Raw genomic sequence first — 23,447 nt, 5'->3', positions numbered from 1 at the left:
TGCACAACCCCCGGGCACCCTCCCGCTGCTAGGAAGGGAGGTGGGGATGCCACCGTGGCCTCCTGCACCCCGGGGAGGTGGAGGGGAGGCTGGAAACTGTCGCCAGGTGCCTCGGCAGCTCCGCTGGCACCGCGTGCTCACCTGACACGGAGAGCCGGGCTCCGTTGCTCTGGCGCGTCTCCCCGCTGTACTTGTGCTTGGTGATACACCTGTAGGTGGACAAGGCATCTTCCTTCTGCACGTCCGATATGTACAAACCTCCGTAAGAAGTAATAAAAAACCTATTTTCTGCAGAGACAAAGAGGAAAGGGAGGGGAAGGGTGAGCGAGGTGGCCCTGGAGCCACACGTCCCCTCCCAGGCACCCAGCTCCCGAGGCAGGCAGAGCCTCGTACTCGGGGCCAGGCACACAACGTGGGTCCTTCCCCACTGGGACCATATCTGCCAGCCTGTTCAGGGGCCAAAGTTTCAGGCTGGCTGGCAACCTCAGGCCAAAATGGGCGAGCAGCAGTGCCTGCAATAGCAGCCCACGCGTGTGCAGTATCAGCACGTGGGTGTGCCACAGCAGCCTGTGAGTGTGCAGTATCAGCCCGCCAGGCTGCAACAGCATCCTACGCATGTGCAACATCACCATGGGGGTGTGCACAACGTGTGTGCAATATCAGCACGGGGCTGTGACAGCAGCCCGCATGTCCCTGGGCACTGCCTGGGCGGTGGCACTCATCCTGCAGCACACACATCTGCCCAGGCACCGAGGCAGGAGCAGGGCGTCCTTGTCCCCACCCGCAGGCCACAGCTGAGTCCCACCAGAGCCCTGCAGCAGCACGAGGAGGGCAGCGGGCACGGCCCCGGGCTGGCCATGGGCTCGCAGCGGTTCCGAGGCTGCGGATGGAGAGGGGAGCACACACCACGAAACCCATCTCCGTGTGCTGCATAGCAACGCTGCAATTAAAAGTGAATCCATCCTGCTGAGTTAATAATTAGCTTAACTTACTTAGAAGCGTGTGAAAACAAATAAGGGCTTGAGTTGATATTTGAGCACCAGGGGGAGATTGCCGAGGCCACCAGGTAGTGCAGCACGGACCCCGCGGCGCTGGCCAGCAGCCTTTGGGCCGGTGTGCGCAGGGGGAAAGGAGTTGTTCACTCTCCTATGAAGCCAGCCTCCCTGTCAGGCCTGACCTCTATAATTCATCATGAATATCAACAGGAATTAACATTAATAGAAAGGCCTGCACTGTGGCGCAATTGAGCAGCAACGTGGGAAGCAGGGCAAGCGGAGGTACCGGGGAGAAGCTCTGGGTGCCCGCGCTCCCCTTCCCACCTGGAGGACACCTTTCATCCTGCTCTCCTACCAGCGCCAGCAGTGAGAGCGAGCCTTTGATCTCAGTTTCTGTGGGACCTCTGGGATCCTTTCAGCTGGCAGAAGCTCAGCTGGGACGGGGTGGTACATCTGTTCGGCTGCACCACGTTGCCAGCCAAGCCACCCCCTGCTGAAACACAGCGAGTGCAGATCAGCAGAATGTAATTAGCAGAGCCAAATGTTTGGAGTCGAAACCTCTAAACCTAGATTTTAAGTCAGCAACGGCTGCAAACAGCTCCTTCAAATCCCACACCGTGATGGGTAAACCAGGATCTAGATGGTGAGGACAAACAGCTGCTTTTTCTTCCCGAAGCACCTGGATATTCTTGATTTAGGTGGAGGACGGTGCCGTGGTCAAACCCTTAACAGCAGGAGAAACGCAAGTGGAATACGGGGATGAAAGGAAAACCCTCGCGGAGCCGCCTGGCAGGATGGCAGAAGCCTCTCCCTGCCCGCTGCAGCAGCACTTGAGGCTACAGATCAACACAAAACAGGGCTCTTCTCTGCAGAACTGGAGCACATCCACCGCAAAAGCCAAGCTGATGGCAGCCCTGAGCCCTGCTGGCACTACCCCACTCCAGCTGCAGCTTAGCTAGATGTATGTATTTGACTCTAATTGTTTGATATGAGAGCATTAGGGACTCTAAACAGAGAAGAAATAGCAGCCTTAATAAGACACAAGCCTAGCCGTAGCTAACAGAAGGCAGAGGCTGGAAAGCCTGCTCAGATTGCCCCTGGAAGGGAAGGGAGCAGCCCCGCGATGCTCCCCACACCACCAGCAGCATCCTGCAAGCTCAGGACAGGGCTTGGAGGGGTCAGGGCTCTGCAGCCAACGCCTGTGGGCACAGATTTGCCTCCTCACACCGCCAGCAGCATGCCTGCTGCACCACTGTGCGACGGGACACAAGCACACGGTGGTGCCAGCCTCGTGCTCCGCGCCCTCGACCGGCGGCAGCGAGGTTTTAATGCGACCCCCTGTAGAAGGGAAGGGGGAGCAGTCCTGCAAGGCGACCGAAACCGCATGCAAATCAAGCATTAATTTTTCATCTCCCATCAAACCAGTAAGCAAAGAGCATTGGCTGCACTGGAATTTGAGAAGGGGGGGGGGGACACACACACACAGTTTCTATGGAAACAGCTGCTGCATTTTGCAAAGTGCTCCGCAGCCCCAGCTGGCCTCCCCCCGGCGCAGACCCTTCTGTGCATGCCCTAACTGCAGCCCCGCTCCCAGGCGCTTCGCTCGTCCTCCAGAAACAAAGGCACACGGGAGCAGGCATGCAACGAGGCCGAGGGGCCGCAGGGACCAGGGGCACCGCGTGCCGCCCGCCGCAGGGCCCTCGGGCAGCTTCCTGGAAGGAGATGTGCGAGAGGACCAGCACGAGGACGAGAGAACTGCTGAGCACGAACACAAAACCAGCCCCGTCTGAGCCCACCTGGGGCACCACACCAGGATCCTGGTGCTCGCTGGTTTCACAGACCCCGTGCCCAAAGTCATGCCTCTGAGCCAGAACGCGAGCATGGGTTTGGAGCCCAGAGGAGCTGCAGGAAGGCAGCCGACACACCAGCACCCACCCCGATACCTCTCTGCGTGGGGCAAGGCACTCCCTGGGCTCCTCTCCTGTGCAGCCTCCGTGTGCTGAAAGCTTCCAGACGGGCAGAAAAGCTGCAGGTTTTAGTGCCGGCCTTGCTGCCGCACAATGACAGGAGGCATCTGCCCCCTTGCAAGCCATGCCATTGCGTTCAGTGTAAGGTCTACACAACCTGACAGCACAGGTTCAATTCTTTTATTTTTTTATTTTTTTTAATTTTTTTTTTCCCACCAAGGGACAAATAACTTGGCTGAGGAGCGCTGCGCCGGTTCAAGGGAAAGATGCGGGGCAATAATTGATGTAAACGGCTCTGACAGAGGCCTCACCGAAGTGACTTATGGCTCAGTTAGCTTGCGAGATTAACGTCGAAGGTCGCGGAATAAAATCAGATCTTTCTGCCTGCCAGGAGGTGGAGAAGCTTTACGGGATGCAGAGGATTAAGTACATCCACAGCCAGGCTGGAGCGATGTGCCTCTAATAACTCTTCCAGGCAGACTTTGCTGCTGCTGAGGCAATGCCTCTCCAAGCCTCCCACTCCCTTCTCCCCAAAATTATGGGGTGCCACAATTGGGGAGCTGGGGCTCTGGAGGGAGCAGGGCAGCCAGGAGCCCCCAGGAGCCAGACCTTGCCCCCCCAAAGGGAGAAACAAGGGGGGAGAGCACAGAGAAGGCATGGAGAACATTAGGGGGGTCTCCTGCTGTGTGTGCTCACACGTGCACACGCGTTCTCTGTTAGTGAAGCCTCTTCCACGTCCAGCTGCCTGTAGCGGCCATGAAACCTCAGCGTCAGTCCCAAGGGCCTTCCAATTTCAAGAGAAAAATTACAGTCGATGCAGGTTACCAGTTACAGCTCCATCCAATATAGATTTATAAAAACAATGGGGTCAGGGCTTCAGGAGAGAGCACATTTTATAGTTCATAAGACTAATGAGATAACTTTCCCTCGGTACTCTGGGGCCAATATTTCCTTACGCAGTCTATTTTAACTGCAGGAGAATCAATAGGTGCCAGCGCTTATGAATTAGCCATACTTGGAGCATATGCAACCCAAGGCATCCCGGACAAATTCAATAAATGTTTGGTGCTATTTCTGGCCACGTTTAAAGTGACAAATGCCTCCCTGGGGGACAGCCATGGAGAAGGAAGCCCCAAAGTACAAAGCCTGTGGTTTTCCCCGGCTGCTGTGTCCGCTGTCCCCGAGCACTCTTTGCCCAGCATGGGACTTGAGCGGGGACAAGCAGCCTGGGCTCACCAAACCCAGCCAGGAGGGACCCCGGTCCTGTGGCTTGGGGCTGCTCCAGCTGCCGAACCGATGGCTCTGGGAGGCAGCGAGGCCGTGGCCACGCACCATGGGTCCCTTTCATCCCCGCTGCCTGACCCCAGGTTCGGTGCCACAGCAAATACCTAGAGCAGAGAGCGCCGGGATTAGGCGTGAAGATTAAAGATCCATCCATCCATCCCAGAGATGTTAAATAGGAGCCGCGACTCAAGCCCAATGCAAATTTAATAAGAGCTGCACGATATCTGACAGATTTATTTACATGTTTCCCTGCACACAGGATCCCAGGGGACGTGTAAGGCAGTCACAGGCTCCCCAGCCCTTTCAAAGGAAACACATTTCTCCTACACAGCCATGCAAAGCTGAGCAGCGCAGAGCAGCCGAGCACCCAGCAGAACATTTCCACCTTGAAGTTCCGTGGGCATCTGTAAAATAACCAGCTCCAGCTGAGTAAGTGGGTCACGCTTTGTACCAAAGGGCTCCCTGGCTTCTTTCTCCTCCTCCTCGATCCAGGAGGAACGGGGCTTCGCTGCAGCACGAAAACCCTGCCCTAGAAACGTCGACTTGGGGAGGCTGCGGTACCTGCGCCTGCAGCGCCCCGGCCTTGCCACGTCCTGGGGCCAGCAGTGGGGTGCTGGGCACTTTTTGGGAAAGGTTCCCTGATGGAAGAGCCCAGCCCTGCAGCAGGGGCTGTGCGCTCTGCCCATCCTGCTCGCCGGTGCTGGGTGGCAGCTCAGTGCCCAGCGCAGCACCGAGGTGCCAGCGGGCTGCGGGCACGCAGGAGCCATAGCGCATGGTGGCACCGAGCGCCAGCCTCCTTCACAAAGCTCCCCCCCCCCAAAAAAAAAAACCAACACAGCAGGCTGGTTTGCATCACTGCCTCATCCAGCTGCAGTGCACGCGGTGGAGGCTCCGGCAGGACCCTCCCCCTGCAGCCCTGAATATCATCCATCCCTTCCCACGCACGCTCCCAGGCACCGTCCCCCCGTGCCAGTAGCAGAAGCACTGAATCACGACGGCGGCCGTGGGGCACGGCAGGGAATTGAACCCCAAAACCATCGGCTGCCCTTCGCCGGGGCTGCTGAGCCGGAGAGGGGAGATCCACAAAGGAGGGATGAAAGTTGGGGAGTCATGGCAGGCTTTCCGCCTCCCCGCCTTAATCTCCTTTATAAGCACGGCTCTATCTCCTCCTGTTACAGGATTAACACCCATCTCTCATTCTCCTCTTGCAACAAGATTTTATTTCTAATTACGCTGTAATAAAACTGGGCGCGCTCCCAGGGTTTCTTCCAAATGACTTGTAGACACTCGGCGAGATTGGATCCTACTTGGGCCCATTGTCAGCGCGTCTGCCTGACATTCATTAGACATGCATGAGGGAGATGTTTTAAGAATGGAATTGCATTTAAATGGGTTTCCTGAGAGGAAGAGATGAAACAAAAAAAAAAAAAAAAAAAAAAAAAGCACGGAGAGAGAGAGAGGGAGAGAAGAAAGAAGCAGGAGCGGTTGAGAAGCGGATGTAATTGTCACCTCCCTGTCACACAGCTGCCAGGCAGCCCCAGCGCCGCGTCCCCGTGCCCACGCACCCCAGGGCGCAGGCGGGGGCGAGCCCTGTGCCCGCGCACCCGGGGCCGAGAGCCGGGGCTGGGGCTGCCCTGTGGGGGCTAAATCCCCTGAGAAATCCCACCCCGTGCACTCCAGAGCTGAAGTTCGGCAGCGGATAATTTTCTGGTGAATTAACTCTTAACGCTTTAGAGAATTACCTGCCGAAGCCCAGCCTGCAGGGGACGGGGGAATAATCCCAGAAGGGAACGCCGTGCTTTCCCCCAGCTCCGCGCCTGGCTCTGACCACTGGATTTATGGCCGGGGGAGAGCCGGGCGAGCGGTGGTGCATGGACACCCTCTGCCAACACCAGCTGTAAAGAGGAGGCGCGCACAGCCTCCAGCTGGCAGCCGATATTTATCACCTCCTGCATGGGTGCCCCACCGTGCCCCTGCCCTTGTCCTGCAGCGGCGGCACCGTGGGCACCGCGGAGCACCCAGCACCTCCACTCCCTGCCCACCGAGGCTGGGGGCAGAGCTCCGGGACACCCCAAACGTGGGGTGCGGGAGGCAGCCGGCGGCAGCAGGCACCACAGCAGCCCCCAGCCCACCGCAGCCACTGCTAACGACGGCCACCAGCTGCTGGGATGCAATCTGCACAAATTAATCACCTGCAGCATGGCGAATCATCTCAGGCGAGGCAGAGGGAGTTAATCTGTGCGTGGACACCCAAATCGGGGGGAGCAGAAGCCGATGAATAAATTACTCAGTGCACGAGGAAGCTGCCAGGTGAGAATCATTTTGTTAGAGCTCCCCCACAAGTGGCCCCGGTCTCCCTGCCACAAATCACCTATTATTTCCCGAAATCTTACAGGCCAAACAGCAATCAGCATCTACGTCACTTTATTAGTGCAGCGGGTTCGCTTCCTGCGTTTCTCTCTCTTTGGGCAACGAAGGCACACGGAGGGGTTTCGGTTTTGTGCATGGGGAGCCTTTTAAAATGGCAAAGCTGCAAACACAGCCCTGCTAGATGCTTAAGGAAATCGTCTGCAGAAACGTTCATTTCATTTAACACGAGGAAATGCAAAATGTAGCTGTCACTGTACCGCTTTGTGCCTGCCTTGCTTCCCATGCACAGCTGCCTCAGACATTTTCCTGCTCCGGTTTATCCGCTGGCAGTGTGCGGCCAGTGTGGATCTATCGAGCTGGTATCTGGATGCAACTTCCCAGACACGGGCTTGGCAGTCAGCAAACTTGGGAAAACAGATGTTAAGAAAGATCTCTTTCTATTAACTCCCTTGGAAGCAGCATATCCTGCAGGGCTGGTAGGAGTTATTAAATCAAGAGTAATTATTTACCAAAGGGCCAGTCCTGGAACTCGTTTTCGTAGGAGTAAATCCAGAATTATGCTACCTACAGAATGGGATCCACAGGGGTGTAAAGGAGAGCAGAACTCGCCCCCGTGGGTTTTAGGACGCCGATGAGTCCCGGGAGATTTTTGTGGAAGTGAGGCTGCTAAAATAGGAGCTGGATATGGGCAGGGAAATCAAGAGTATTTGGGGCCGGTTGTGTTGGTTCGTGGAAGTTACTTCGGAAACAAAACACCCGTGTTAAACCAAAGGAAAGGAGAGGAATCCCCGGGGGGATGTGGGGGACTCGGGGGGGCCGGGCACAGCAGCCGGCGCTGTCGAGGAACGAGGAGGAATCCAGCTCCCGAGGTGGTCCGGAGACGCCTAATGCCAGCAGAAAATTACCGAACGGGATGAAGAGCATTACAAAATGAATAGGAGGGGACTAGAGATTTCCATGGCTAATCCTGTTAACGAGACAATTTCTTATCAAACTCATTATGTGGCAGAAAGCGGAGGGGAAGGGCGGCCGGGGAGGAGGGGAGGAAAGGCAGCACCGAGCCAAAGGGCACCCCCGGGGGAGCACCGGGGGGCCGGGGAGGCGAGCGGCTCCCCCAGCCCGGCACGCTGCGGCTCCGCGTCGCTTCAACAAAAATTGTATTTTCATTTCCAAGGACAGCTAAATATTACTAGAATGACATTTACCGCAAAATAGTGCCGTCTGCTTTCAGATATATTACGAGTCCTCTCCCAGCGCTCGGCTGCAGCGGGTAGAGATTATGGCAGGCATAAAAAAAATAAAAATCCATAGAGATAACACTCATTGCAAAAAATGATTTTTCTAGCGTAATTTTTTTTTAACCTCCTGTTACGACGAGCCTCCTTCTCCGGCAGGAAGCGAAATGAAAGGCTTCAGCCCACGACGTGCACTCGTGTTGGCACTGGCAGGGGGAGGCAGCGGGGGCTCCTGCGTGGCCGGGGGCTCCCCGGAGGGGCTGGGGAGCTCGGGCCCCCCCTGCCCACCACTCCGCCGACGGCTTCCTCCCCTTCAGCTGTGCGAGAGCAGCCTGCCATGGCAAACTGCCACCGCCGACCGGGCTCTCTTATTCCCCAAACCTCACCGCCCCCCCCCCCGGGCATGCTCCCCACCAGCCGCTCCGTTTTTGCCCCCCTGGAGTCTCTGGGGCTTTGCTGGAACTTTGCGCGCAGCGTCGATTTTTTTTTTTTTTTTAATTTGCTATTTAAAAAATCATGGAACTAGTCAAATTTCATGCTAATGAGAAGAGAATCTGGATCGAGGACTGTGCAAAAATTTGCATCTCAAAGAGGAAAACAGGAAGTCGCTAAGAAAGGAAAATCCAGCGCCGAGGTATCGTTTATGGCCATAATTAGGCTAATGCTGCCTCTGCCTCTGTCAGCTCATTTCCATCAGCCTCGGGGTGACGGGGGACAACGGAGAGCCCTTTGCAGGGGGGACTTCAGCCCCTGCCCACCTGGAGCCCTCTCCATCCCCACTGGCCTGGCGCGTGCTGACCCGTGGTGGGCTGCTTCCCTCTGTGTGCATCAGTGTGTTCCCAGGCTCTTAAATAAATAAAGGATTAAAATATTGCAAAAAAAACGGTGCCGGGTCAGCGCTGACCTCCTCGTGCTCGCCCAGGATGGCACCAAGGTGCCCTGGAGCTGCTCCGTGCGGGGCTGGGCACCCTCTGCAAAGGACACGGGTGACCTGGGGAGCTCCCGCATGGACCCCAGCCCCCCCAGCACAAGGTGCCTGGGCACAAAGGGATAAAAAACACAGCCCTGGCCACCCCCGGGCAGAGCCCGTCTGCCACCAGCCCACCCTGCCTGCCAGCGGCCGCCAGCAGAAAGCTGCAGCACAGAGCCAGCGGTGATTTTCCCCCAATTTGTAGGTTTTTTCATTGAATTTGCCCTGATTTTTTAATTGGGTTTTGTTGCTGTTGTCGACGTTGCTATACAAACAGTTTTGAATAGCTCCAACCAAGGTATTTGCTCCTAAAAATCCATCATGATTGCAGAGAATGACAGAAATGTAAAATGCCTAATGAAAACAATGGGGAAAACAACAGGTACCTCGGTCCTCTCCAATCCATCAACAAACTCGGGTTATTAAAAATAAAGGAGGGAAAAAATCCTAACATTTGCAATCAAATTGGGAGAAATCTTAAAAAGACAAATACCTACATAGGAGGAAATTTGTTCCCCCCACTGAAGTCTGCAGGAGTTTCGCCGTGATTATAATAAGAGTGAGGCTGCTGGATAACACTGGAATTATTTTCCCCACTTACATTGTCAAATGATCATTTTGCCCTGCAGTGAAATCTCAATAATTATAATGCCGAACCATGAAAGAACAAAGAAGTAAAAAAGCTGCATTTTATTTTTTTTTTTTTTTTTTTTTTTTTTTTTTTTTTTTCCGAGGGATGGGGGGGTACAACTGCAATCACGGGGCTGAGTGCAATCTTTCTCTAATTATCTTACTCAGCGCCGCGCATCGGCGGCGAGGTGTCCGTGTCGGCTGAGCCAGGAGCTCTGGAGCAGCGAGGCCAGGTGGAGGGGACGTGCTCCAGGATGTGCCCACCGTGCCGGGGTTCCCTCCCCGTAAATCCCACGGGTTTAGGGCCGCTGGGGAGCAGCAGGGTCCCAGCACCAGGCAGCCCCGGCCCCTTCCCAGCGGGGCTGTGCGGGAGCCCCGCCGGGACGTCCTGCAGACCCCCAGCACCCCCTGCACCGAGCTGCAAAACCGAGGGGAAATAAAAGAGAAAAAAGGGAACAGAAAAGGGGGGGCGGGGGGGATAAAGAACGGGAACAAGAAAAACAAGACGACAGAACGCTTGCTCCACAGCCCTCGGCTAAATTACAAACCGGTTTACTGAGGTGGAAAGCTGCAGTGAGCTGAGGAGGAATATGTGGAAACCATCTGCAGATTTAAAAATAATCTATTTTACGATCACCCTCGAACATATTCTATTGCAGAAACCAAATAGGATTTGTTGTTGTTGTTTTTGTGCAAACTGTTAGGGAAAAATTACTAGAAACATGCAGGGGGTTTTGCCTTCTTGAGTACTGAGAGTCTAAATATGCCCTTCCTTATGTTGAGAATAGTAACAGTCATCTTAAAATTAACTTGGTCTGCATCAGAGCTTAAAACAGTTGCAATTCAGAGCCTGCAAAAAGCAGGACAAACCTGCGCTGGGATATCTCGCGCTTCGAGCTGACAGATGTCTTCCTACATACAGTAAATATAGGTCGGCTTTTCCTACCCGGAGAACTGTGTATCTTAATTAACCAGGCCACTAGCAGCATATGTAATGATTTTTTTGCAGCTTGCTAAGTAAACCTTGCCTTGATGAGAGGCAGGAAACATAAAACGCGCGTGTGAGCGGAGCCGTCTCCTCCTGACCTCACCTCCAGCCCCAGCCCCAGCAGCTCCTGCGAGCCTGGCGGCGCAGCTCCAGCTGTTATTTCACGCTACAAAATCTGCCTAACGAGACAAAACGGGCGCGGAGACACGCGTCCTGCTCCCGAGTGGAGCCCTTGGTCTCGCCAGTGTCAGCCCCGACCCCGAGTTGCCAGCCGCCCCCAGAGCTCAGCTTTCCGAGCGGCAGCCAGAGGGGGTCATTAAGCTTTGCAGACTACAACCTCACTCTGCGTTGTAAGCCACTTCTGGATTAAATTATCTCCAGGCTCGGAGAGCCAGAAACAAATGAGCTAATGAAATTCATGCTGCATTATGATGAGGGCTTGCCAAAGCAGCTGCGGGCGGGCGCTGAAGTCGGGGTGGTGGGCGCAAGGACGGCGAGCGGTGCACCCCCACCACTGCCAGCCCCGCTGTTTGCAGGCACTGGGTGTCCCACGAGGGCACCAGCGAATGCAGATGCCTTGCCACGGCCTCCTCCAGCAGGTCTCTGTGGATGCAGACCAGGCCATGCACCTCGGCCCTGTGCCACCTCCAAGCACCATCGGGGCCGTGCGGTGATGGCACCGTCCCCCCGCCTCGGAGGCGCCTGCATTTGGGTCATGACAAAGGTCATCGTGGAAACCTCCCGCGTGCTCGTCCCGATTCCAAGCATGCCAGCATCCCTTGGGATGAAAGGTGCCACAAAGCATGAGGGTGAGGAGCAGACGAGCGTGCCAGGGAAGGTGAACGCAGCGCTCGGTTTCCTCTCACTAGCACAAGTCTGCCGTCATCTCGGGCATCTGCAGCAGCGTCCTCCCACTCTGTTTACGTGCATAAGCAGGGCTCTCGCTCGGAGATGCTCGCCATGCTTCTCACAGGGACAGCCAGCACCTGAGATGGGGAGCAGGGGAGGAAGTTTTACAGCAAAACTCAGCCCCCACCGTCAGGACCAGCCAGGAGGAGAGGCATGTGCGTGAGATGCAGCAAGAGGGGGGAAAATGAGACTGACCTATGGAGCCTGAGGGGAGCAGCTCTTGGCAAAGCCCAAAATGTTTATGCTGGGGATGCTCTGACTTCCCAGAAAATGGAGCGAGAAGTTTCCTAGGACTTGCACAGGGAAATGTGGAGGCCAGGGAGCTCTCACTACAAAATGGAAATGTGCAAGAGCCCTGCAAAGTGCTGCCTTGTACCGGGCTGGAATGAATCCTGCAAAAGCCAAGACCACCTTTTGATCTGACGAGGAAAGCCAAAAGCCTCATACAAGGAGCTCCCGTTGCCTAACGTGCAGGATTACAGCTGAATGACCCTGTGCTGCTGTTGTGCCACTCTCCCGTGTGTCCAGGCACAGACACAGGCCAGCGTGGTGCATGCCCTCCCTCCCTCCCTGCTGCTCAACAGGGGGAAAAAACAAGCGAAGTCAACTCGAACAAAGCGCAGACCTTCCTCCCTGCTCATTAGCACTGGAAAAGCAGCAGAAAAAAAATCCCCAGGACATAACATCCTCTTTGCCTGTGAAGTCTGAATGGCTCGGAGAGCGGTTACATTTATTCTTTGCATTCCCCCTTCCACAAAGAGTCGGTGCGCACATTTTTTATTAAGAAAGCACGGATGCGAGCCCATACCAATGAGCGTGCTCCCAAAACACTTAGCCTGCGTGCTGGCTCTGCAAAACCCTGCACGTGGGCAGGCAGATGTCTGCAGACCTGTGCCCTCCCCTGGGCACCGGCACGGGAAGACCCCATCTTCCCGTGCCACAGGCGGCATGCAGTCACCCTGCCCGGCTTGTGTCACACTGCCGATCCTTCTTGCTCTGTCCCCACCTCTGGCAGCAGCGTGTCCAAGGCAGCTCCCCCCGTCCTGCCTTTCCCTCCTGGCCGAGGCTCATGGAGCTGGCGGTGGGGTGAGGAGAGGCATCGGCTGTGCACGCCTCCCCTCTGCTCCCCGAGCACCGCCGCTGGTAATGAGCCCGTGGATCGAAGTGTGTGGCACGGGTGAATTGAGCCATCTCTTTTGAAGGGGAAGAAAAGGGAGAAGTGTCTTAGCAGCCACAAAACCGCCAGCGGTTTGCCACGAGCCCTCCTCCGTTCACCCACATTTTAGTGTTGGAAAGGTTCAGAGAGCGGCCGGGGAGCTGGGTGCCTTCAGCAGGGGAAGCAACGCGCTGGCTGCACCCGCGCTGCTCCCTGCCGCAGAGATAAGGCACAAATTAAATAAAGAAGCAGCGGTTCCCTACGCGGGGACTCCAGCGATAGCAGCGTGGCTGGGAGGAGGAGCCCTGCTCCCGCATGGCGCACAATCAGCCAGGTCTTATCAATAATTATTAAGACAAGGCAAATGTATGTTGACCTAGTTACAAGTCCAAGAGAAAAAGCAGCGGCGGGGGCCCTGTTAAATCCCCTGCAGCTCGCCCAGCTGGCCGGCCCCCCCGGCCAAACAACGCCCGGGTGCATCTGGCAGAGCTGGGGTAGGGCTTTGGCACCTGGACCATGAATTACAGCCATGCCGAGCACAGCAGCCTGACCCAAGGTGCTCGCTGCGGGGCACTGGGAAGGAGCAGAGGTGCTGGGCACACAAACCAGGACGGCACGAGTAAATCCCACCCGAGCTGTAATCCCGCTGAAGAGATCTCTTTCACGGTGAACAAGGCTGAGAGCGTGCTACCAAGGCCAGCTGATTACTGTCATTGTCAGCATATTTAGCGCTTGTCAGGAGGCAGCAGCTTTCACAGAGAAGCACACTCAGCGCTGCCCTGCCTCCTTCAGCTGGGCGACAAGCACCGCGGCGCTCGAGGGCCGCTTACCCCTCTCGGCACGTGGGGACCCTCTTCTCCGAGCACGCAGCCGCGCACTGCGAGCATCGCCCGGTGGGGACGGCTCCTGCCCAGGCCCCAGGAGGAGGGGGATTGAGAACCGGGGGCAGGAGCAGCGGGGTGCCGGGGCTCACTGTGCACCTGGATTTCGCCTCCAGCAGATCCCCAGCGATACAGGGGGATGCTCCCAGCCTAACTCGCTGCTATCTGTGCCCGGCTGCAGTCCCAGCGCCGTGGGACCGGGTGAGTAACAGCTTATGCTTTGAGGATGTTGGGGAAACACCACCGACAGCTCCAAGCAGGATCACAGAAATGACTCAGGGCTGGAGGAGTTACTCAGGTCCCGTGGGATGCAGCACGGCTGCCTGAGTCCATCTGCGAGGGGTGACTTGGTCACCGCACCGGCCCGGGACACCGAGAGATGTCCAGCGCCTTCCTTCCAGCTGCACGGCAGCACCTTGGGCCTGAAGCTGAAGTTAGGCAAATCCAACCTTGAAATAAGATGCAATTTCCTAGCAACAAGTAATGAAATGCTGGGGCAGCTTACCAGGAGGGCTGGCGGACTCTGCATGGAGTCTTTAAATGAGATGGGATTTTTCTATGATGTGCTTTCATCTGCCTTCTGAGCACCCCGGGCAGGAGGGCAGGGCGGCCAGCGCCTCGGCCATGAAATGTGGGAATCTGGCTGAGGCAGTCTGCTCCCTCGCTCAGGGTGCCACCATCCCTTTGGGGCAGATTAGAAGGGTGCCAGGGAGATGCCCACCCCCCAGCCATGCCAGCTCAGAACATCCCTCGGGGCAAGGGATGAGGGGACAGTGCAGATGCTGTCACCGCTGGCCCAGGAGGACACCTCCTTGGCCGCTGGGCTGCTGCCCGAGGCTCCCTCCTGGTCTGCACAGTTCAGTGGTGCCTCTGCAGCATTTCCCGTGCCAGGAGAGCCCCACGCCTCAGCACTGGCCTCAGCAGCTGTGGCTGCCCTTGCCCGAGCTGGCTGCCATGAGGAAGGGGGCACCAAAGCCAGGGAGCCACTGGGGCCGGGACGACCCAGGAGCGCAGAGATGCCAAGGGACCTCATGTCCTGCTCCGCAGGCCACACAGACAGCAGGACACGCAGCCCTAAAGGTCTCAGTGAGAGGCCACCCCTCAAACAAGAGCCCTGCTGCCCAGGACAGGACCTGACCTCCACCCTCCCCAGCCTGGGAACGCTCCCACATCGCCCCCCAAGCCCCTGCCCAGGTCCTGCTGCGCTTGCGGCGCTGCAGCCAGACGCAGCATCCAAAAAGCCTGTCAGAACTGTTGGCATACAAATTATTCATCACTTTCAGCTGCTATTCAAGCCTGGCTGGCCACCGTCCCCAGCAGCTGCTGCCTCGTGTACGTGCCTCCAAAGCCCTTCTGCGGGGATGGGCAAAGGGCAGCGCTTCGATTTGGGGCGCACAGGGGACAAAGCGCAGCAGCGATGCACAGAGGCTCCTAATCCGAAAGCAGCAAGGATTGCAACGTGAGCAGGGTTTGCACAGCCAGCAGAGCAGAGAGCTGTGCCTGTACCGGGCAGGGCGAGCAGGGTTTTGGTGCACAAAGCTGCGCTCGCTGCTCTGAGGAGCTCTCCCAGAAGGGCGCGGGTTGGCGATGCTCCTCCCCGCCACGCTGTAACGGGTGCACGAGCTACACTAGCGGAGCCAATACCCCGCCAATTCACAAACATTTTATTCATAAAAACGCTGCAAAGTTCATGCGCATTCACTAATTACTCAACCTGCTGCTCCGCCAGGTGAATAATGAGGGGGGAAAAAAATCAGCGATGTGCTCAAAACCACACCGAGATGCCCTGGCTGCCTTACTGCAGCTCTTTGCTTTGCGTACAGCCTCCCGGAGCAGACGTGTCCCCGACAGCCGTGCTGCTGGTGCGTACAGAAGCACTGCACTCCACGTAGCAGCCCGTATTCAGCCGGTGCTCAGTGCTGGGCAGTGCCTGAAGCCCCCACCTGCAGCCCACGGGGTGAGAGCTGTTACCCACGGGGTGCTGCCCGCTGCCGGGCTTTTGGGCAGGGTGCAGTGGTCCCCGTCGGACATGGGTGGCTGGCACAGGATGGGACACACCAGAGGAAGGTGCCCTGCTGCCTGCACCCCGAGCATCCCCGTCCCAGCCCCATGGCATGGGCGCAGGGTTCGGAAAGCAGCGAGGAGCCCTCACCTCCTCGGAGCGCTGCGTGAGCCCAGCCAGTCCTTGCTCTCTGCAGCACTAATTACCACGGCGTTTCCAGAGGGTGAGAATAATTAAAGCACCTAGCCTTTCCCCTTGGGCTGTGCGGGGAAGGAGAGCCGGGAGGGCGACGTCCCGACTTCCCCAACCTCTTCGCACCTCCGAGGAGCCAGCCCCAGACCCCCCCAGGTGTCACCTCCTCGGCCCATGGAGGTCCCCCCGTGCCCTCGTCTCAGCGCCCACGAGGGGTCTGCGCCTCCAGCAAAGCTGGAACCAAGCAGCGGTGCCTCCGCGGAGGGGAACGGGAGCGCACGTCGTCTGGAGCGCCACCTCCCCTGCGCACAGCATAATCACATATAGGTGAGGTGAGGAAGGGAACAAAAGCCAGCAATAAATCACTACCCTGCTGCTACCCGAGGAGATATAATTAAGTTTATGCCTAGAGTGGCTTTGCTGACGGTAGTCCTGGAATGAGATAAACATAACGCATGAGGTTAGGCTGTAATAATACAAGTGCAGATTGGCAGGTGATACGTTCGCTTAGCGATGGTCCTCAATTAGTTAGCTGCAATTTTCACATGTGAGCGATGGGGGAGAGAGCCAGCAGGCTTCTGGAGAGCCGCGTGCCCGCGGAGGCAGAGCCGGGACACGTTCACGAGGGGCTCTGCTGGCTCCCGGCACGGGTGGCCCAGCCATCCACTGCCACCCACGGGCACCGGGCTGCCCCTGTTTCAGCCCGGGCTTAACTTGAAACACATGAAATGTCCACTGAGCCCCAGGGGATTATTCACAGGCTCAGCTGCTTGCTCTGTAGGCCCAGAGCGGGGATGCTGAGCATCTCTTGGTGTTTTGGGAGAAAATTTCCCAGCGCTTTCCAAATGTTCTGCTCCGTTCTCTTACAAGAAAAAAACAAACCACCACGTATTACTTTTCAGTTAGTTATATAAAAGAGCTTCTTTTTTTTTTTTTCATAGCATGCAATAATTGAAGACGATCCCAAAACAAGAACGAATTTTCAAAGTGGCCTAGCCTCAAAATATTTTCCAGCTCTTGTTATTTTTTATCCGAGGCAGCCTCCTTCCACCCTTCCCCACGCTGCTTGGAAGTTTGCGGGCGGCGTTTTGACGACGGCACTTCTGCAGAGTTACACAACTCAGTGGGGGCAAGAATTCCAACAAAAAACCCATCCCGGGCCCTGCCTGCAGCCAGAATCCAGCTCCGGCCAGTGGAGATGTGTGGCCAAACCCAGTGGGATCAGAAGGGGACGGTGCCCAGGGACGGATCCTGATGCACGAGGGCTGCGCCATGGTCGATGTCCAGCCCCAGCCCTGCTCCGGCCCCTCCGGGTGCGCGCGGCGCGGCCCCGCTGGGATGCGAGCGCCCAGCTGCCATCTGGGCAGATAACCGGATTTTTTACATGCGTGCACGAGAGAGGGGGCGGGGGAAGGCTGGGGAGAAACCAGGCTGCAAAATGAATTCAGCATCAATTATTCTAAAATATGCGTGTTAATATGGGAAGGGCTCCGCGGCTGCATCCATCTCCACTTCTGTTAATTTCGAGCATCAAAATGTGACCTGGGAGGATGACAGCATCTCACGTCTCAGTTACACAAACACGAGCCTGGGAAAGGGGGTATATTAAAAAGGGAGACAATGCTGCATATTAAAATACCACAGATGGAGCTTTCCGCAGCCCTTGCAGTCTGCCTCGGAGATTATTGCTGGGCCATATTGTATTAAAAATGGGGGGTGGGTGTGTTATTTATTTAATTTTTAAACAAATTCCATCTCCTACTCACGCCGGATGGATAAAGTGAGCTCTTGAGCTCCAGCCAGCTTTTCCAGCAAACCCACATGAAAAATGCATTTTCATTAATACAAACTGTTTGCAGTAGGTAAATTAATTCTGGAAATGGTTTTCATACATGGCAAATTATACGTTCAGTGAAAACACTAGACGACACTCTACAGTCATAATAAAAGCCCTGCGTCTCCTTTAATGAATCGGGATTGCCAGGTAAAAGGAGCCCGCTCGAACAATTAAACCAACAAACAAGTAAATAGCAGGGCAGAAACCCGCCGGTGCCAGCAGTGCCGGGGGCTGCCGGGCTCCTGCAGGCACCACGAGCACCAGCCCTGCAGGGAAAGGCAGGGAAAGGTGCTGGGGAAGCGGGGCTGGAGCTGGGCAGGGCTTGGCGCGGCCAGAGGAGCAGGATCCGGCCCCGTGGGCTCGGGGAGCAGGAGGGGAAGGAGGAGCCGTGCCCTGTCCCGGTGCCAGCACCACGCAACGGGGACCTTCGGGAGGACAGGGTGAGGAGCACGGCGCAGCCTGCAGGGATGGGACCGAGCCCGAACCTGGGGCTTTCTGCCCCAAGTTTCCGTTTTATTCCCCAATCTGGTGATGTCTCCTTTAACAGCCCCGCTTCCGAGTGCCTGCTTACAGCAAGGGAAGCGATATATAATTGATGAAATCACGATGTGCTACAGCCCCAGCCCCGGCCCCTGCTCCAAGACATCTGTTCCGCACGTAGCCTCGCTCAGGTGCTGTCACAGCGCATTTACCGCAGCCTGGCAGCGACCGGCCGCGGGTGCTGGCACCCGCACGCCCGTGATGCTGCGCCTCTCGGAAGGCAGTGCTGGGATCTTTGTGCCTCTCTGCCTCCTCTGCCCGGCCTTTCAGACTTATTTACACCCCCAGCTGCCCACCCCGCGGTGCCGGAGCCTGCACCCAGCCACCCGGCGATGAATTTTGGGGTGAAGGCACCGCCGAGCTCCCCTTGCTGCACCCTTCCAGCACCCCGCCAAGTGGCTGCCGTCTCCTGGGCACTGCAGGCACCAGGGCCAAGCCTTGGAGGAAGTGGGAGAGCAGAGCAAGCATCGATCCCCTCGCTTGCCACGGGGAACTTTGGGCGCCACCGAAGGAGGGGGCAGCGTTTCCTAACAGCCTGCCACATCAGCAAACAAAGCCTGATAAAGGATCTTTTAGTCACCTCTTAATTACATATTCCGGGTACATTACGGAAGGAGAAATGCATCTCAGGTCACCGCCTGTCACCATGACAAAGGCCTGTGATGAGTTCTGTATTCAAAATATTTGCACTAATTATCAGCACAGCTCCCCTTTGAAAGCGCTGGGAGGGAGGTGGCGTCTCACCCTGGGGACTCAGCTCGGAGGCTGCACGGGTTTCTCTGCACTACAGATAAATATACTCGTGCGCCTGGGTATTTTTACCAGCGTGCCCGCTTATGTATCCATGGAGAAAAACCTATAAATGCCTAACACACGGCTTGTGGGGCTGGGGGGCGGGAGCGGCAGGAGAGGGGCTGCTTCCCACCAGCGGCAGGCGGCGGTGGCAGGGTGCTGGGCTTCAAAAGGGGGTGCAGGCACCCAGACCCCGCGGTGGCTGCTGCAGCCGGGGGAAGCGAGCGCCCGGGCACGCAGCAGCCCGGAGCCGGACAAGAAAATGCCACATGCAAACTCAGACTGACCTTTAATTAGCGCGTAAGTAGGCAAAAGGAAAAAACAAAGCCAAAGCAACCCAAACCGATCAAACCACTTCCCCGGGCACCTTTTTGTTAGGCGCAGCAGGAATCCTGGTGTCCCCAGTACAGTGACACTCGGGCAGGAGCCAGGGGTGCCACTGCTGCCCCAGCCCTGCCACTGACCCCCGTGGCACTGCCCAAGGACCCCAGGGCTCCCCGCAGGGCAGGCAAGCACCACGGTCCTCCCGGTCACAGGCCACCATCGGAGGAGCAGAGCAAAGAGACAACCCGGGGACACCTTGGGGACACCTTGGGGACACCGGTCCTCGTCCGGGTTGCACCTTGGTGACAGTCCCGGGGGACTCTGAATGCACCGAAGCAGGGCACACGCCGTGAGCTGCCCCTTTTCTCGGAGAGCATTTAATCTGACTGGACAGGAGCAAAACCATGTAGATATAAACGGGGCAAGGAGAAAATAGCATGCTTGAGGTTCCTCGGGAAAGCATATGGGAACGGGAGACTTATTAATAAATTCTGCTTTGTTCTGTATTGTCTGTGATAAATAGCCGCACTCAGCATCAATAACGGCAAACATCCTTGGGAAAGAGAGACACGCAGAAACCCATCACACCGCTGAAAGCAGAGAATGGATTCAATTTCAGGTCTGAAGGCAAATTTCACAGTCCTAAACAAAATTATCTGAGGGGGCTGCTGCGGCCACATGCGTAATAAATGTAAGGTTATGGCTGCTAAACCGGGAGAACGTCTCCCAAGAGCTGCAGTACCTGAAGCTGAAGGACAAGGAAGAATCGCCCTGTTCAGGATGATGCTCTTGGAAAAATAACATTTATGTTTCCAAATAAAAAATGTTTTTATTAGGGGAACACAACACTTCTGGAATTTTATGGCCCCAGGGATTACTCAAACTCCCGCCCCTTCGCTGGCATCCAAAAGTAAATTTCCGTGAGATTTAAACACTGCTGAGGCCTCAATAATTTGGGGGTAGGAGGGAAGAGAGAGCAGCAGCAAGAGACGCTCCTAATGGTGCAGACATGAAAAATGCTGCTTTATTTTTTGATGATTGCATTAGATTTTTTATCGCAGAGATGAAAAACGAGCGGCTCCGACCGCCTAGCTCACTGCCTGGGGACTGGAGCCCTCTCTGCGGACAGCCCACGGGGCCTTGGAGGAGCCCCTGCTGCGGGAGAGCAGCGAGCTGGGTTCGTGCCCGTGCTCAGGGCGTGGAGCAAAGGGTGCCTGCAGGTGGACTGCTGTAAAGGCAGTAAAATAACGGGGAGGAAGGGCCGGGGTGCAGGGATGGCTCTGTGCAGAGCCCAAGGCCTCCAGGGAGCAGCATGGCACCAGGGACACGAAGGGATGCGGTCGGTGCAGTTCACGTCCCGGAGCGGTTTCTCCTCCGCGATACCACCCGGATGGGAGCAGAAGCCCCCACGGCCACAAGCCCAGGGCCAGCTCTGGCCCTGCAGGCAGGGCAAAGCTTTCCTCCTGCCTCGTGGCTGTGGGGCAGGGCGAGCTCGCACGCACATTGGGGACCGGGGGCCACACTGAACAAAGCAGCTCCTCCCCACACCATCAAAAGCTCGGTGCTGCTGCTAACTCCCCGTGGGCAACTCGAGGTTTCAGACCTCTGCCACAGAGGTGAACGGGTCTTGCTGGAGTTTAACCTGCCTGAAAGGCACGAGTGTTAAAGGAAGCAATCTGCACGACAGCCTTGCATCAGGGCATCCCTCGTTTTCTCTTGTTAATCCTCTGCTCTGCAACCTTTTTCTCACGCTTTACCTTGGAGCGCCGTAAGTTTGAAAGGATAAAGTGCATTAAGAGTTTTAACGCCGAGGAAGATATCAGCCTGACACGTTAATAACACTAATGCTCTGGAATTTGCAGAATTATCACTGTAATGCATATCTCAACAACAGTCCCTGCAGCGTGACTAGTACAAGCTCTACACCTCCTTGAACACCGGGGGCTCTCCTGGCGCTCAGGGTAAAGAGCTCAGCCCCTTCCAGGGTGCCCGAGATAGACACTGATTTTCCAGAGCCTCGTGCAGAGCCCCCCGGGGATGTCCCCTTCGCCATCTCTGCACACCGCCGAGCACTCCTGAGCTCTGCTTCGCTGTTCTGCATCCAGCAGCATCATTCCCAAGTCACTGCGGACACATCCCACAGCTCCATTTCATGTTCCCCAAGTCACTTGGTCCTTTGCCTGTGTCAAGCCTGAAATCCATCCCAGGTCAGGGCACGTCAGTCCGCCAGGACCAGATGTAAATGTCTCTTGGAGTCTCTGCCCCCAAACACCAGCAAAGCTCCCTCACCAAAAGCCTGCTGAAGCCCCTGGTCCTGCTTCCTCAGAGGAATTGTTAAGGCTTTGCATTTTCTGCCCCCCTCCCCCCTCCTTCTCTTATGCCTGAGTGAAATAAAACCCTAAAGGCACTAAAAGCATCAGTCAAATTCAATGCAAAAATGTAGATTTACTCAAAAATTATACACCCACAAATCTATAAAAATATAGCCAAAATCCAGCGAAAGTCAAGGCTTTTTGGAAAGTTAAGACAGTGATGGAAGGGAAGAAATTGCTTCTTTTCTGCCTGTGAAACGCACACGGGCTGCTTGGTAAGGCTGATGGCGATGGGCACCAGGGTGCTCCTCTGGCTTCCAACCCCTGTGCACGTAACCCACACGCTGGGACCGGGCTTAACGAGCTGCAATTTGAAAGCAAAGCTAGGCAGAGGCTAAAAAGGAGCTGAAGCTCCACATGCAAAGTCAAATGCAAAAGTAAATAAGTGGCAGGAAGCCCGAGGAGTAAATGGGAGCGTTACATCTTGTGTCTAATGAGTGACACCAGGTAACGCTGGCAAATTGCTCACCTAGAGACAGCAGCACCAAACCGCTGATGGATGAACAAGCTCTTTTTTTTCCCCCTTCATCAGCACACATCACAGGCAATGATAGAGCATGTTTCTCTGATGGTGCTGGAGATTGTCACAATCATTTTCTAAATCCAGTTCAGCTAGTAATATTTTGGTGAAAAAAAAAAAAAAAGCAAGAACAAGCAGCACTAAGTCAAATCCTCCGCCGGTGTAAGCTGGAAAAGCTCCCCAGGGGCCGGCTAAAATCAGCTGTGTGCCTCTCACCCTGGGCTGCTCGGAAACACGATGCTACTGGAAGTAATCAACGTGCGCGAGGCAGGGGCAGCGCGTGCTTGATGCGATGCCAATGGGCAATATGAAAAGCACCGAAGTAGCTTAGAGAGAAAGACACCTTAATGCACCAGAACAAGCCCGTCGTGGTGGATCTTTAGCCAGCATTACGTAAAAAACCTGCAACACTTCCCCGGCACTTCCCCAAACCCGGGGCCGTGCGCACGAGGCCCCGGCGCTGCCGGCGGTGCCGTGCCCGGCTGCGGCGCGCCGTCACGTGGGGAAGCCTCACGGCTGGGCTGCGATGCGTAAAGGGATTTACAGATGTAAAGCCACATCTCGATAACGCTTGGAACAAATCCCTGACATTCTTCACACAGCTCTGCACTAACAGGTTAGGCTCTACCAGAGTGGAAACGCCGTGGCTCCCCGCTATCTCGGTGCTTCCACTCCCGTTAACCCTTTGGAGACTTCTCCGCTCCGAGGCGAGGTGCGGTGGGGTCCTTGGTGCCAGGACTCTCCCCGCCAACAATTAAGCTCCGGTTGGGACTAGCCATTTGCATGCAGTTCATTTGTGATGCAGAAAAGCTTGAACCTGTCATTACTGCTTGGCATCAGTACAGCGCTGTGAAAAGGCACCGCTCGGAACATGCGCACAGCGCTGCACCCTATTTCCTTTAATCTAGGCTAAAATGACAATGAGAGAAAGCAGGAAGGAGGAAGAGGGGAAGGGGAAGAGCATCTTTTCCATAAACAAGAGTTCAGGTCTCTAACAAGCCAGGCGCAAGTGTTCTGCTCAGCTCTCTGGAGGTTTGTACCTGGGTGACCAGGGCCCTTTGCTGGCGATCCCCCCCAGCACACAGGCACCCCGTCATTTTGCTGATGATACCGGCGGATGTCAGCATTTTGGAAGCACAAGACTGCTGCCTGCACCCAGCCTCTCCAGCATCTCATCCTCCAGCATCCAGCACCTGATACAAGCAGCAGAGCACCAGGAATCCCAGTGAGGGCAGATGTGGGCTAACCCGAGCGGCCAAGGACCAGCTACAGCCCTGCCTGCCGCAGGTTTAACAGCTCTGTCAAAATGCATGCCGTCACCGACCCTCCCTCTGCAGCATCCCCCTAGCACAGCAGCATCCATTGCTTCGTGCTAACAACGTGACCCCCATCACTGCTTGGGGCAAGGCATGGACAGGGTGGAAGAGGTGTCCCCTGGGCCAGCTGGGAGCTGGAAGCCCTTGGGCCACGCGGAGCACGGTGC

General features: G+C 56.1%; 1 protein-coding gene across 4 annotated transcripts in view; it reads right to left on the bottom strand.

The window, feature by feature from the left end:
- Positions 1–23,447, bottom strand: part of DSCAML1 (DS cell adhesion molecule like 1) — a 95,688-nt gene that overhangs the window by 28,203 nt on the left and 44,038 nt on the right. For all 4 annotated transcript variants that reach the window (XM_035346124.1, XM_035346120.1, XM_035346121.1 and 1 more), the window contains one exon: positions 142–288. In XM_035346124.1, the coding sequence (XP_035202015.1) occupies positions 142–288 (147 nt within the window). The remainder of the gene's footprint in view (positions 1–141; positions 289–23,447) is intronic.

This window comes from Oxyura jamaicensis, chromosome 24 (genome assembly GCF_011077185.1).
Source record: "Oxyura jamaicensis isolate SHBP4307 breed ruddy duck chromosome 24, BPBGC_Ojam_1.0, whole genome shotgun sequence".
In the NCBI taxonomy this organism is placed as follows: Eukaryota; Metazoa; Chordata; class Aves; order Anseriformes; family Anatidae; genus Oxyura; species Oxyura jamaicensis.
The sequence above is the reverse complement of the archived record's forward strand: the minus strand, read 5'-3'. Positions and strand labels throughout refer to the sequence as shown.